The 15,364-nt window shown below is 55.2% G+C and overlaps 1 protein-coding gene across 7 annotated transcripts in view; it reads left to right on the top strand.

Annotated features, from left to right (window-relative positions):
- The window catches only part of LOC125959684 (low-density lipoprotein receptor-related protein 2), a 35,128-nt gene that overhangs the window by 7,244 nt on the left and 12,520 nt on the right, over positions 1-15,364 (top strand). Inside the window, exons 2-8 of one of the 7 annotated variants that reach the window (XM_049692555.1) lie at positions 1,331-1,610; positions 5,075-6,135; positions 10,999-11,145; positions 11,265-11,396; positions 11,614-11,889; positions 12,005-12,259; positions 12,875-15,166. In XM_049692555.1, coding sequence (XP_049548512.1) covers positions 5,793-6,135; positions 10,999-11,145; positions 11,265-11,396; positions 11,614-11,889; positions 12,005-12,259; positions 12,875-15,166 — 3,445 coding nt within the window. In that variant the 5' untranslated portion in view covers positions 1,331-1,610; positions 5,075-5,792. Of the gene's footprint in view, positions 1-1,327; positions 1,617-1,647; positions 1,754-5,074; positions 6,136-10,553; positions 10,639-10,998; positions 11,146-11,264; positions 11,397-11,613; positions 11,890-12,004; positions 12,260-12,874; positions 15,167-15,364 lie in introns of those variants that run through there. The other 6 variants (XM_049692546.1, XM_049692536.1, XM_049692564.1 and 3 more) reach the window with 6 other exon arrangements.

The raw sequence follows: 15,364 nt of genomic DNA, 5'->3' as shown, positions 1-15,364 counted from the left end.
ATTCCTAAGGCAAACTCCTGGCAAACAGCAGCAGTGACCTCAAAATGTACTCCGCAGTCCATCGCGTCCATTCAACTGTCCCAGGCCAGGCCCAGGGGCCTATTAAACTACAACTAAACATCCATAGTGTGTGTTTTGTTGATCGGCCCTTCTAATGGCAGAGATGGCGGATGTACTCAACCACTGGATACTGTTCCGAAATTCTCGCATGTGAATGTAATGGTTGCGAACAGTTTTGGGCACTTCTTCTGGGAGGGTAAAAAAAACGTCATATATAGGTCTCACCCGCCCCCCCTCCCCCCCCCCCCCCCGCCAATCACAGTATCCAAACTGGATTCTTACTGGGGAGAGATTTCCATTTGCGGTTCTGGTTCCCGGTTACCCTCGCAACCACCACCACCACCATCGGATTGTGGATCGCGATTTGCGCGATTTCACTTGCTTCTACGGATGGGGCTGTGATGTTGGTGATGTTGGTGTGTTCCATTTGTTGGTTCCGGAGGTTTTAGTGATCTCGGGCGGAATGGTTTTCGGGAAGGGGAGGGGGGGGGGGGGAGCTGGTTTAGGTGTGACAGTAGAGCAGTAGCACCCTTTGCCAGCTTGCTCGAACGCTGCTGCTGCGGTATTAGCTTCGTTTCTTCGCATCGCAACCTCCTCTCCTACCTCTTACCAAGCAGGTGAGCAAAGGCACGATCGCCACAGCGTCCGGGAGATGATCGCAAGCGGAGGCATGCAAGATGCGCGATCTTGCGCCACTCGCGATGTTTTGGTGCGTGAGTGAGCCGTGTGAGCATCTCGAAATGTTTTTGATCGAGAGAGTTGAGTGCCGATCGAGAGAGAGAGAGAGAGAGACAGATTCCGGTCACCAAAAACCGCTGGCTTTGCGGGGGGTTTTTTTTTTATTACTACAATATTTGGGCAACCGTTTCTCTGTTTGCTCCATGTGTGCGCGTGTGTGTGTGCGTGTGTGTGTGGGTGAATTAACGCACAGAAAACACAGAGCGAGACTGTGAGAAGCCTGCAGAGCAGCTTAGAAATGCGATTAGACGCACTTAAAACTCGCCTCCCCGCCTACTTCAGTTTTCTCTCTCGAGTGTTCCTCAAACCGCGATCCGCGGTTGTTGGAGCCTCGAGGCATTCTCACCTCCCCCCCCCCCACCTCCCGGGAGAGCCGCACATTATAAGACAAACCAAAACTGAGTTACTCCTCGCATTCACTGAATACTCTCTCTCTATCTTTCTCTCTCGCTCTCTCGCTCTCTCTCTCTCTCTCTCTCTCGTTCTCTCTCTCTCTCGTTCTCTCTCTCTCTCTCTTTTTCTACTGTAGCAGCTTCGTAGCCGCAGCGGCAGCAACACCGCGGCAGCGGGCGGGCGCGCCACAACAACACCAAACGTCAAGCGAGTTAGAGGCCAGCGCTGGAGACAGCGCCCCGCTTGTGAGCCAGTCGTAAGAGCCAGTCTCTTGGAGACGGATCCCGATTCCGATCCGATTCTCATCCGTCAGTGGACGAAGCAGAAGCAGAGGCAGAAGAAAAAGAGGAAATAGTGCGGAGAAGAAGAATAACAGCAGCAACAGGAAGTGAGTGTATAGTCACCGGCGAGTCACGCATGTGAGTGTGAGTGTGCGAGTGGAAAAGAGAAAAAAGAGGAGGAGGTGGAGGAAGAAGAAGAAGAAGATCCGGCTTGCTCCTGCACTGAACGGGCGTGTGACCTGTGGACATCGACGATCGACACGGGCACGGGCACGGGCACGGTGCGTTACGCTACGCGTTACGGGTTCTGCGATCTTCTGCTTCTTCGGCGTTTTGTTGCGGCGTTGTTTGTTTGTTTCCGGTTTAACCACTTGACTTCGTGCAAGCACACATACATGCACAAGCGCGTGCGCATACATGCACACAGGTTTAGGTACTTTCACTTGATCCGGACGTGAGATCACGTCACGTCACGTCGAACTTTTCCGTTCCTCCTCGTAGCGCCAGGAGCACACACCGGTGTGTATGTGTGTGCATGTGTGTTGGAGGTGTATGTGTGTGTGTGTGTGTGTGTGTGTGTGTGTGGAGAGCGTTCTGTGCAGCATTCGTTCTGCATTATGGGAACGTCCATCAATATCGACCTGACGGGTCTGGTGCGATCTGGACCCGGACACGGACATCAAACTTGCTTCTTCTCCTCGCTACCCCTCCTAAAAACTCGACAGTGGAGAAGATCCACTCCTCCCCAGCATCCCCGTTGCCTGGGGAGGTTTTGTTGTTGTTGTTGTTGTTGTTGTTAGTGTTATTGGCGCTGCAGCAGCAGCAGACCCGAAATCTTCCGGACTCTCGAACCTAACGACGCAATAATCGAGCGGCGCCGAGCGGCTTAAGGTCGAGCGGCGCCTAATGCGGTTTTGTGGCGCAGACTTTCGGGATCTTGCGCTTCTTTGTTTTCTTCGTTTTAGTAGAGAGAGAGAGAGAGAGCCCAGCTGCTGTTGCTGGCATCGACCGGCAATCGGCCACACAGTTGCGCCAGATTGTGAAATGACCACTCTTCCCCCTGCGCCCCCCTTACGTCTCTCCTTCCCCTTTCGTCGGTACGCATCCTCACACTCTTCCACCTCCGATAGCAGGTCACGAGCCGAGTCGCTGTGAAACGAGTGAAAGTGGATCCGGCGAGTCCGGCGACGGTTCCAGAACACTCCGCCCCAGGAGAAGAGAGAGAGAGAGAGAGAGAGAGAGAGAGAGAGAGAGAGAGAGAGAGAGAGAGAGAGAGAGAGAGAGAGAGAGAGCATAGGTAGTGGTCTATCGGATCGTCTCCTTGATTTAACACTTGGATCGGATGTGCGCCTTCTCTATGCTAATTCCACTGCGTGTGTGTGTGTGTGTGTGTGAGGTGCAATACTCGTGTATAGGGGGGGAGAGAGCAGTCCCCCGGAACCCCCTTACACCCCATGCCTCCCCCCCCCCCCCCTATCGCGTTGGACACCGCTTCATTTCGCGCGAGCGCGCTGCTCCTTTCTCCATCGCGGCCGCCGTGCCGTCGTCGTCGTCGTCGACTTTCGCCAGCCGTCGGCCAGCCCACTCCACTCCACTCTCCACCAACCTTCACCTTCGCCAGCTTCAGCTTCCTCCGATCGCGGTATCGCGGCACACCAGCACCACCTCCTCTCCACCTCCTTTGATAACCGGTTTTGGCAAGCGGCCGCCGCCTCGCGCCTCGCGCCTCGCGCCACGCAAAACCATGAGCACAAACGTTTCACACACGACCGCACGACGGGCGTATCGTATCGTGCGTGCGCGCTCGCGCTCGAGCTCGTGTTTGTGTGTGTTGATGGGGGAGAAAGTTTTTCCTTTTCCGCGCACGCACGCCAGGATCCGCCCTTCGAATCCGGCCCAAAAGCGCGGGAAGGGGGTGGCGAAAGGTCCGCTAGCACCACGGAAGCCACGGCCAAAGCCCCGGCCATTGCCCAGCCGGTCTCGTCTCGTTCGTGCACGCGACGTTGCCGTCACTGATGGAATGGGATTCGGTTGGCGATGCCATTGCCCTTAACCTCCTCAACGCCACAACCAAACCCCCCCGGAAGGGGAAAGGAGGGAGGGGAGCAGTAGAAGAAGGAGGAGAAGGGGTGTGGATGTGCAAACGGGCCGTGCGCGGCCCCCATTGCGGTCCATGCGATCTTGTGTGCGTGCCATGTGTGTGTGTGTGTCGTGATGATGTTCCACTCCGTTCTCCGCACTCGTCGCCGCTCGTTTGTTGTTTTTGTTGCTTTTCCCTTTTTGCTGCTCTTCTCCAGTTTTTCCTTCTTCCTCCTTGCTTCTTCCGCTCCCTCCTCTCCTCTTCCTCTTCCTCTTTCTCCTCCTCCTCCTCCTCCTCCTTCTTCTTCTTCTTCTTCTTCTTCTTCTTCTTCTTCTTCTTCGTCTTCTTCTTTTTGTTCTTCTTCTTTCCCTTCCATTTTTTCTTTCACTTCCTCTTCCCTTTCTTCACTCGTTGGATTGCGCTTCGCGCTCAGTTGCTGAGGCCGGACTGCATGGGACGATCGCAAAGGGAAACAGGTTCCTCTTCTCAGGTCCACCGGGTCCAGTGCGCCGCACACACACACACAGAGGTGCGTGTGTACGGTTTAGAATCACGGTCCGCACACCGGTTCACCTTCTGCCTTTGCTCTCCCTCTCTCTCTCTCTCTCTCTCTGTTCTCTCTCTGTTCTCTCTCTGCTCTCTCTCTCTCTCTCTACGCAGTGACGAGCCAATTAGTACCGGTCGGTCTGACGTGGCGTCGCCAAGTTCGTCGCTTGTTCCCTTAACATTGCGATGGCGTAGGCATTGAAGTCATTTGTGTTCTCTGGGCGACTTGAGTGCCACTGCAGGCGAGCGACGGCGAACGACGAACCGCAGCTCATCATACTCCTCCTCGGCGCACAGATTGCGCTGCGCCTTTTTTTTTCTTCTTTCTCTTTTATTCTTTCTGTCTAAATTCTTTGGGCACAGTAAAGGCAGAGCGAGAGCGAGAGAGACAGAGAGAGAGAGAGAGAGAGAGAGAGAGAGAGAAGAGAAGAGAAGAGAAGAGAAGAGAAGAGGTACCGTTACGCGAGGGATGGAAGCTTCGAACCCCCCGGGAGCAGTCCCAGCACCCCATCGGCGATGTAGCTGCCGACTATCGGTCGAGGAAGGGAGGCCGGGGGAGGGGAGCGGGTTGTTAGGTGGAATGGGAGTAGGTTGAAGTATGGGGTGGGTGTGCGAGGTAGAAGCTACAAATAGAATGAAACTCGCCAGCGATCGAGAGAGAGAGAGAGAAAGAGAGAGAAATAGTGTCTGTGAAAGACAGAGAACGAGGCGGGGGAGTGGAGAAGCGTATCATCCCCCTTCCATCTCCCAGCCCCCCCCTCCCCCCCCGTTACGGGAGGCTGAGAAGAGGAGGCTACGTGATTATCGCACGCGTGATCGCTAGTCGCCATTTTGTATTCCCTCCCGCAAAACCCCGGCAATATTCCTTCACTGTTACCGCCTTCCCCCATCCCCCTTTCTACACCGTTTTTCGCCGATTCCCCCCCCTCCCCCCCATACCCTCTTTTCACCCCACCTTTTGCTCTTCTCTCTGCAGCATCATCGTCGTAGCGATCGTAGCAGCGGCGACCGAGAACCGAGCGACCGAGCGCGTTAGTGGTAGTAGTGCTAGGTGGTGGTAGTGGTGCCTAGTGCTGGTGCTGGTGGTGGTGACTAGTGTCAAGCGCGCACGAGCTGCCTTCACGTCGCCGGTCGCGGACAACATCGTAGCGAACAGACGCCTACTATCAAAGCGACGACCCAGACGACCGAGGTGGTAGACCCGGTGAGAGACCCGGTGAGAGGCTTCAATCAACCGCCCCTCTCCCCCTTCCCCCTTCTTGGGCGTGGGGGACACGTGTCGGCGTGACGTGTCAGGGAAATATCCCGCGGACGGGCACATTCCTTCATTCAACCCTCTAGAAAACCGGCTATCAGTTCCTCGCGCAAAGTGTCGTGTGTACGTGTGTGTGTGCGTGTGTGTACGTGTGTAACAGCAGCAGCAGCAGCAGCAGCAGGTCCCAGGGGGACCACCCGGGAGGACCTCTAGCCGTGATCGTCGGTGACACCACCCTCGGTAGCGCATCGTAGTATGAGTGTCGTGTAAGTCGTCGCGTCTCGCGTCGCGCTCTGTGTGTGTGTGTGTGTGTTTGTGTGTGCGAAAGGACACAGGAAGGAAACCCCCCTTCTGCATCACGTCCCTCCCTTTTTGTTCTCACACACCATTTCACCGGAAAGCAGTGTATAGTGTGTGTGAGTGTGTGTGCGCGAGCACGATGGTGGCGCTGACGGCGGACGAGGGCGGCCGTCGTGTCAAGAGTAGACGGCGCACGGTGACGACGGACAACAACAACAGCAGCAACAGCAACAGCAGCAACAACAACAGCAACAACAACAGCAACAACAACAACAACGACGACCACAACAACAATACCAGACGAGCAGCGCACGGCTGGCACGACGATGACGGAGCAGCCGCAGCAGATCCTCCCGTGTGGCGTGAGGGGACGATGGGTGGCGCAATCGGGCGGGGGTGCTGGTGGTGGTGGCCGATTGCGCTCCTGCTCGTGCTCGCCTACACGACGAGTACAATACACGCCGAATCGCTATTAGGAATAGGTAAGTGTAAAAACCCTCCCCTCGAAACAACGTATGTGTGTGTGTGTGCGCGTATATGTGTTTGGGTGTTGGTTGGGACAGGGTTCCAGCGGGGTGTGATTGAACCGTCGTATCATCGAATCGAAGGGGCAATGACAGTGACTTCTGCAATCGAGGAAGACAGACAGCGGATCCACAAGGTGCCTCGCCCCTCCCCCCTGTAAACAGAGGTGTGACTGGCTGGAACGTTGCAAAATCTCTCTCCCCCTCTCTCCCTCTCTCTCTCTCTCTCTCTCTCTCTCTCTCATTCTTTTCTTTTTCTCGCTTCTCTTCTACTGCTGCTGCAAACGAAGCAACCCCTTCCGTAAAGCATCTCTCTCTCTCTCTTTCTCTCTCTCTCTCTCTCTCTCTCTCTCTCTCTTTCTGATACACATGCACATACACATACACACACACGCAGACACCGGTGACGTCTGCTCGGTGATCCCGCTCGCTGTATGTGTACGTGAGCTGGAGCTTACTCGCTGCAATCAAAGAACTTCAATCACGGAATAGAAGATGAACCCCCTCGTGGGCACTCAGGGTGGGGGGGGGAGGGTGAAGGGGAAGGAGCAGGAGACGGGGAGTTAGGAGACTTTGGAAAAGGGCATCTGAATGGCAAGCGTTAATCAAAAATGGCAAACAATCATCACAAAAATACACACACACGATCGCTCGAAATCGATGAAAATGATGATGATGATGACGATGACGCGGATAATGTGGCTCAAGAAAAGGAAAGAATGAGAACCAGAAACAAAGAGAGAGAGAGAGAGAGAGAGAGAGAGAGAGATAGTGAGAGAGATTAGTGGATTGTGGCTGTTTGTGTGTGTGCGAGTTAGTGCACGGAAGAAGAGTCTGGAATATAATGAGTGGAGCAGGAAGTAGCAGACAGATGGCAGATGGAGAGAGAGAGAGAGAGAGAGCGCCTGGAACCCCCCACCCCCTCTCCCACCTCTTCTCCCGCTCAAACTCTTTCAATCGGAATTTAGTCCTCAGGTAGAGGGACTGGACCACAAAAACACGCTCGAACACGCACCAAACACACCTTCCACTGGCTCGGCTTTTAGCCATGCATAGATTAGTGTCTATGTGTATGTGTATGTTTGTTGAAGTATGTAACTGAAGGTAGCACCAGCAGTAGCTGGTAGGCTCGTAGCCAATACGGGAAGGGCCGATTATCATCATCATCATCATCATCATTATCATCATGAGGTGCTTCCGCTACGGAACCTCCGGTAACTTTCACTTTCGAGCCCATCGCCGCCGCCGAGCGCTCTTCTTCCGCTTCGCTGTGGGCTTCGCTTCGAAACTCGGAAACGAACGTCGATCGTCGAGCAGATCCAGGGGTCCAGGGTGGACCATAGGAAACCAGAGACCAGGTGTTTTCTGCCGTGCTGCTGCAGGTAGCTTGCTGCTAGCAAATGTGGCACAACCTGGCACAACCTTGGTTGGCACTACTACTACCTGGAAGGCAGCTGCTCTCTTTCCTACCGCTCGGACGCTGACGTTAATATATTTTGCGAAAAGTGTACCGCAGGCCTGAAGTGTCCAGTTTGCAATAGGACCACCTTGATTTCTATTTTTTTATGTGATCAGTGATCAGTAGTAACCGAATCATGCAAATCTTGAAAATAACTACTCGTTATCTTATCTGGTTTGTGATTTGTAAAACGCGCGCGTGACAAACACGCTGTTTTCCCATTTGGGTTCATTTTTAGCAGCACAGCACTTTCATATATCTTCCCAAATCCACCAAAAACCATCGCTTATAGCTCACGGAAACGAAGCTTGGTTGATTTGATATGGTTGATTTATTGAATTATTTAGCTGAAATTATTAGCGATTAGTTGATGCTTAGCATTTGGAGTCTCCGGGGGTCCCGGTACAGAAGAAGATGGGAGATCAGCTTTCAACGCTGCTGCTGCTGCTGATCGCTAGTTCTGATCGCGCTTGGACTGGACGGTCACCCGACTGATCATTACCACCATTACCACCCCACATCCGGGTGTGTGTGTGTGTGCTCGATGTGACGATGGCGCGGTGAAGAAGCGCAATGCGGTAATTGGTCTTGCACACACAAACACAAACACACACATACACACAACAAAACCGGTGGCCGGACCGTGGTCACGGACCGCCATTACCATATCATGTGTCGCGTCGCGGCGTTCTGCTGGGATGGGTGGAAGGGGGGGAGGAGGGGGGATGCCAGGCGAGGTGGTGGTGATTACGCGCGCGCCGCGACACCGCACAGCTTCTGATGGGGGGGGTTTTGATGGAATAATTTACTCAGCGGGCGTGCTCGCGCCCATCATCTTCTTGGTGCCGAAGTCTCCGGCGGCGGCGGCGACGGCTGCGGGTTGATTGCTAAATCCCTTGGAAATCCACCTCTTTCTCTCTCTCTCTCTCTCTCTTTCTATCTCTCTCTCTCTCTCTCTCTCTCTCTCTTCCTTTCTGCTTGTATGTGACCGTGCGCGTGTGTGTGTGTGTGGCGACGACCGAGCGTGTGAACGTGGCCAAGTGTCTGCACCAAGCTGGTGCCGTTCTCCAGATAAGTCGTCGTGGTGGTCAGACCTCATAGGAGACTCGGGGCGCCGGGCGTGTGGTGCCGGAAATTTAGTTTGGGTTTAATTGAATAAACTAAGCCTTCAATGAGCCGCCATGAGGCAGCAGCCGGTCCGCCAGAACCCGCCCGCTCGCCGCTGCTGCACGGGATACACGGGTTCCGGGCCTCAAATCACTTTTACGTCAATCTAGGCGCTGCCGGATCAGCGCCAGATCAGGACCGACCGATCCGACGACCAGGGGGTGTACGACGACGTCAGTTGAGAGAAGAGTCTGTTCGTCAGTGCGTATGACCGAGTGATGATGATGATGATGGTGGTGGTGGTGGTGACAGCTGCACAAGTAGCTGCTTCCTCTCTCTCTCTCTCTCTCTCTCTCTCTCTCTCTCTCTCTCTCTCTCTCTTGCTCTGCCTCTCTCTAGCACAATCACGTCTTCGCGCATCTTTGCGCTTCTCCTGGCGGGTCTCATGATGCGGCATGATGACGATGATGATGATGATGATGATGATACTTTATTGCTTCGCCTTTTGTTGTGCGTCGCGCACTAGCGAGGCCGCATAGCACACCCAATCCCATACAATGGACACAGGAAGAAATTTACCACCACCTCCACCACTACCAACACCCTTTTCGCCGCCATTCGCGATGCGGCACACGAGAAGCAGTCGCGTCGCGAGCGCGCGCTTCGAGGAGAAAGAGAAGGAGGAGGAGGAAGAGGAGGAGGAGGAGGAGGAGGCCCTGGAGTTCTTTTGTTTGCCGATGAGCAACATAGATAAATAAATATGAAAGTACACCACACCCGCCGCAACCCTTCTCAGGTTATTACTCCCCCCCCCAAACGAACCTTCCCCCCTCCCCCCCTCTTGGCCACTCCTTGCATGGGTTGGCTTACTGGAGGTGATGGAAGGCGAGGTAGCTCAGTTCAGGTTCAGTTCGCGGCAACTCGAACGTGAACTCGAGGCACTTCACATCACACACACACACACACACGCGCGCAGACCTGAAGAAATGTCAACCGCTCGTCGTGTAAGCCCCCGGGAGGATTGGAGATTATACAGTGGATGGGTAGAATAACCACCCTCTGCACTCGCACCACCCTCCAAAAAAAAAAACACCCTCAGCCTCATGCTCATCATCATTGTCATCGTGATTGATCCGTATTACGGTTCTACGTCTCTTCGGTTCGTCTCTCTCAAGCTCAACCTCAGCTGGGTGTGTGTGTGTGTGTGTGTGATTGTCATTTTATTCTTTCATTTTCGGGATATGATGTGCTTCAACGTATCGCGTCCCGTTACCACCAGGAGAGGGAGGGTGGGGTGGGGTGGAGTGGGGGCTAATGGGGCTAATGCTCCTCAACCGGATGATTGTACAATTGGGGAGGGAAGCCCCGAGAAGCGAGGAGGGAGGGTGCCGCACCTCACGTATGTGCTCATCACACTCAGGGGCTGAACAATACACGACGATTGTTGTGCCCGTTGCATAACGTCGCCGCCGTCGTCGTCGTCGTCGTCGCAGTCGTCTAATCCGTGCACACACACACGTTCCAGGGAGTCTGGGGACGTCTCGGTTCTGGGACCATAACAAAGCCTCAACGCAATCCAGCCATTCCAATTACCCAAAGAGGGAGGGGGGTGGGGGAGGGGCTCTACCCAGTGACAGCTCTCACGATGATGATGATGATGCTCATCATCGTAAATAACCAATCATTTGGACAACAACAAATAGGTCGGAACCATGGAGATGATCGCAACGCGCGAGTCGCGGCTCGAAGCCCACCGCCATGGGTGGCGCAGTCTGTGTGTGTGTGTGTGTGTGCGTCCGGGTGCGCGCACCGGAACGCACCCCCGATGCTGCCCTGTGTGATGCCTGAGTGCATCGTCGCCGACCTGGTCGGCCATCTTGTCGTGCCGCCATATGGTAATGCGCCATATGGTGCCGGTAGTGGCCATTCTTCAGGGGGTTAGTTAGCGCCGGAACGGATGACGTCACTAGTATGATGTTCTCTCGTTCGATTTGATCGATTTGATCAGGAGGTCAGATCCCCGCAATCCCAAAAGGGGGTTGACGGGCTTGCTGGTGACTGGTGAAGAGGGAAGCTTTCTGTTTACAGCCAACAAACGCAATCTTTGTGGTGTACGAACTAATTCGTGAGGTAACGATGGTTATAAAGCTCGCGTTTGCTAATTTCCCGTTTGCTTCTTCTTTTTCTCCTTCTTCTTCTTCTTTCTTTCTCTCTCTCACACACATACACACTCGCGTATTCTACCTCCTGCCTAGGTGGTGGCAGTGTGTATAACAATGAAACTGACGTGCCATGCCCGTTCGGGACGTTCAAATGCTCGGAGGGAAAGTGTATACCCCAGACATCGGTCTGCAACTACCAGAAGGACTGCGATAAGGGCGAGGACGAGTTCAACCACTGTCGTAAGTAGCAGCCCGCTTGTAGCAGCAGCATTCTGGATCATCATGGTAACCCCCCCCCCCCCCCTTTCTCTCTCTCTTTCTCTCTCTCTCTCTCTGATCCCCCTCGTTGCGCTGCGCAGCACCACCAGAGTGTGAACCGGGCCAAATAAGCTGCGGCCAGTACGTGTTCAACAAGACGTACTGCATTCCGCCGCACTACAAGTGTGACATGACGATCGACTGTGTCGACGGTACCGACGAGTCCGACTGCAGTAAGTACTTTCTACCTTGTTACTACTGGCGTGCGGTGGTGAGGTCGATGAGATCAGCAGCAGCAGCAGTAGCAGCAGCAGCAGCAGCAGCAGCACATAAGCAGCAGTCGCAGTACGTGCCTCGTGCCACGATTTGCAGGCAGAACTGTTGATTGTTGATGTCATCGACCATGTCGGCCTGGTCCCAGAGAGTAACCCCCTTCTCCCTTTCTCGCAGCGTATCGTAAGTGTCAGGCGGACGATATACGGTGCGGTACACCGGCCCAGGGTATCGCCCTGAGTGGCCGCGGTACGGCCGACATCTGCGTGCCGAAGGAGAAACGCTGCGACGGTTACCTCGACTGCCGGACCGGCAAGGACGAGGAGGGATGTCCGGGGTCGGCCTGCCGGCTCGATCAGTTCCGCTGCGCTAACGGGGCCCGCTGCATCGACACCGCGCTCAAGTGTAACCACAAGAACGACTGCGGTGACAACTCGGACGAGGTTGGCTGCAGTAAGTATCGCGAGAGAGAGAGAGAGAGAGAGAGAGAGACCTTCGCTTCCGTTTCCCGGATCTTCTCACACTACTCTCTGGATCTGGATCTGGATCTTCGCTTCTTCCCTCCCAGACTTTCCACCCTGCCACGGTGGTCAGTTCCGGTGCGCCAATGCGCTGTGCATCCCGGCGACGTTCCACTGCGACGGCTACCATGACTGCTCGGACGAGAGCGACGAGACGAACTGCACGGCGATCGCCTGCCCGGACAACAAGTTCCTGTGCCCGCGCGGTGGCCCCAACGGTCAGGCGAAGTGCATCATGAAGGCGAAGCTGTGCGATGGCAAGCGGGACTGCGAGGACGGTACCGACGAGGAGACGGCCTGCTGTAAGTTCTTTCTTTTCCAAGCGCTTCCAAGCATACAGTATTAGGTCGATAAAACAGCAGCGCTAACAAGCAGCTCAACGAATTAAGGAGGGGAATTTACGCATTTAAAAAATCTATTTCTTGTACAGTTTTGTTGGATTTTCTGTTACTTGTTACCATATGTTTTGCGAAATCAAGCTTCAAGTTAGAGATCATCTTAGTGCGTTTCTCTTTTGTCCTGAGCCATACAATTTTGTCCTGGGTTTCATGTCTGTTCATATTTCAATGCTTTCAGTATCTCATTTAAATGGAAATTTAATTTGTGTTTGCCACTCCAAACTGCTAGACTCCAAACTCCCAAACAAATCCCTTGCGTATTACACCATAGTTACTGCGGTTTTAAAATTGAAAAAAAAACTATATTACTTAAAAAACCAAATTCTTTTATCAGCACTGCTATTGCTTATCGATCCAATACTGTACACAAAAATGAGTTCTTTTCTTTTTTTTGGGTGGGAAAAGAAAAGCAAAAAAAAAACTCGGCCCGACCACACACTTGCGCCCTTGGGTAACATCTTGGCACTCACGGGCTCGTTGCCGTTTCTTCTCTATGCTTGCTTCTTCTCCTCCATGTAGCTACGGCATCGTGCCCGGCACTCGGTTGCGAGCACAAGTGTGGCCCGTCGCTGACCGGTGGTATCTGCTACTGTCCACCGGGCCGTACGCTCTCGCCGGACAACCGTACGTGCGCCGATCTGGACGAGTGCAGCGTGTGGGGCCACTGCGACCAGCTGTGCACCAACACGGACGGTTCCTTTTCGTGTGCGTGCGCCACCGGTTACCAGCTGATCGAGACGCAACGGTGCGTCGCCCCGACCGCCTCCAGCCTCGAGCTGGTGTTTGCGTACGATCGGGCGATCGTGCGGATGAGCGCCCACGGGCAGGATTCGCGCATCATCGCCAACGCAACCGGTGCGAGCGGGCTCGCCCTGCACTACGCCAAGAATCTGCTGTACTGGTCGGACGTGAAGACGCGCAAGGTCCAATCGCAGGTACTGACGGACGGTGGGTTCGGTGGGCATGATTTTACGCTGCCGGGCACCTGGGCACCGGTGGCGATCGCGATCGATTGGGTCGGCGACAAGCTGTACGTGGCCGATCTCGTCGGTCAGAAGGTGGACGTGTTCGAACTCGATGGTCGCTGGCATGCGGTCGTGCTCGGTTCGAACCTGACCAGCCCGGCCGATCTCGCGCTCGATCCGACCGCCGGTCTCATGTTCGTCGCCGACGGTAGCCACGTGCTGCGCGCCCACATGGATGGTACGCACGCGAAGTCGATCGTGTCCGAGGCCGCGTACAAGGCGTCCGGCGTCGCCGTCGATGTGATCGCGAAACGGGTCTTCTGGTGTGACTCGCTGCTCGACTACATCGAATCGGTTAGCTACGAGGGTGAGCAGCGGGTGATGATACTGCGCGGCCAGCAGGTACCGAGCCCGTCCCGGTTGGCCCTGTTCGAGAACCGGGTGTTCTGGTCGGACGCGACCAAACAGGGCATCATGTCGGTGGACAAGTTCGACGGTTCCACCAGCATCCAGTCGATCTTCAAGGCGAAGGACATCCGGGAACCGAGGGCGATCGTGGCGGTCCATCCGCTCACCCAACCGCCGGTCTCGAACCCGTGCGGTAGCAACAACGGGGGCTGCTCGCAGATGTGCGTCGTAACGGCGGTCCAGGGTGCACCGTCCGGGCTCGGTTATCGGTGCGCCTGCCACACCGGCTGGCAGCTGTCGAAGGATCTGATGAACTGCAATCTGGTGCGCCAGTTCCTGATGTACTCGCAGCAGCGCTTCATCAAGGGTAAGGTGCTGGACCCGGTGATCGAGGGGTTCAGCGACGCGATCCTACCGGTCGTGTCGCGCCGGGCCCGCTTCGTCGGGCTCGACTTCGATGCGGTCGACGAACACATCTACTACTCGGACGTGCTGCAGGACGTGATCTATCGGGTGCACCGGAATGGGACGGGACGGGAAATAGTGCTCGCCTCGCAGAACGAGGGTGTCGAGGGGTTGGCGGTCGACTGGGTGTCGAAGAACCTGTACTACATCGACTCGCGCAAGGGCACGCTGAACGTGCTGTCGACGCGCAACACCAGCTACCGGCGGACGCTGCTGAAAAATCTGAAGCGACCGCGCGCCATCGTCGTACACCCGAACCGGGGCTACCTCTACTTCTCCGAGTGGGACCGACCGGCCAACATTAGCCGGGCGAACGCGGACGGTACCGGGTTGATGGTGTTCCGGAATGTGACGCTCGGTTGGCCGAACGGGCTGTCGATCGATTTTCGCGAGGATCGCGTCTACTGGTGCGACGCGCTGCTCGATCACGTCCAGCACGCCAACCTCGACGGGACGGACGTGCGGACGGTGAACTCCCGGCTCATCCGGCACCCGTTCTCGATCGTGATCCACGACGAGTGGATGTACATCACCGACTGGCGGCTCGATGCGATCGTCCGGTTGAACAAGCTGAGCGGCGAACAGGAGGAGATCATGGTACGGGAACCACAAACCAACCGGCTGTACGGTGTCAAGGTGTACAGCCATGGCGTGCAGCGGATCGACAGTGAGCAACCGTGCGGCATCAACAATGGCGGGTGCGAGAAGCTTTGCTTCGCGCTACCGCGCAACGACACTACTACGACCCCTGGGATCACCGGTCTGATGGTACGGTGCGGTTGCCCGTACGGCGAGCGGCTCGGCGAGGACGGCCGTACCTGTCTGGCCGATCCGAACGCGGAACCACCGGTCCAGGCGTGCCCGAACACCTGGGACTTTACCTGCAACAACCAGCGCTGCATACCCAAGTCGTGGATCTGCGACGGTGACGACGATTGTCTCGACAACAGCGACGAGGAGCAGAACTGTACCAGTAAGTACACTACCCCTGAGCTGATCCACAGATGATCATTGCAATAGAAAGTCCAAACTGTTTAGAATTCAACCTTGTGAAGCCACCGTGAATTTCGACTGCACAATCCTAAGGTGGTGCATTAAAAAAAAAAGAGGGACAAGCCTGCTTGTGCCAAAAGATATAATATCTCTCTCTCTTTCTCTCTCTCTTTCTCTT

This window comes from Anopheles darlingi, chromosome X (assembly GCF_943734745.1).
Source record: "Anopheles darlingi chromosome X, idAnoDarlMG_H_01, whole genome shotgun sequence".
Lineage (NCBI taxonomy): Eukaryota > Metazoa > Arthropoda > Insecta > Diptera > Culicidae > Anopheles > Anopheles darlingi.
Note: the sequence above shows the minus strand (reverse complement) of the source record. Positions and strands in the feature narration are given on the sequence as shown.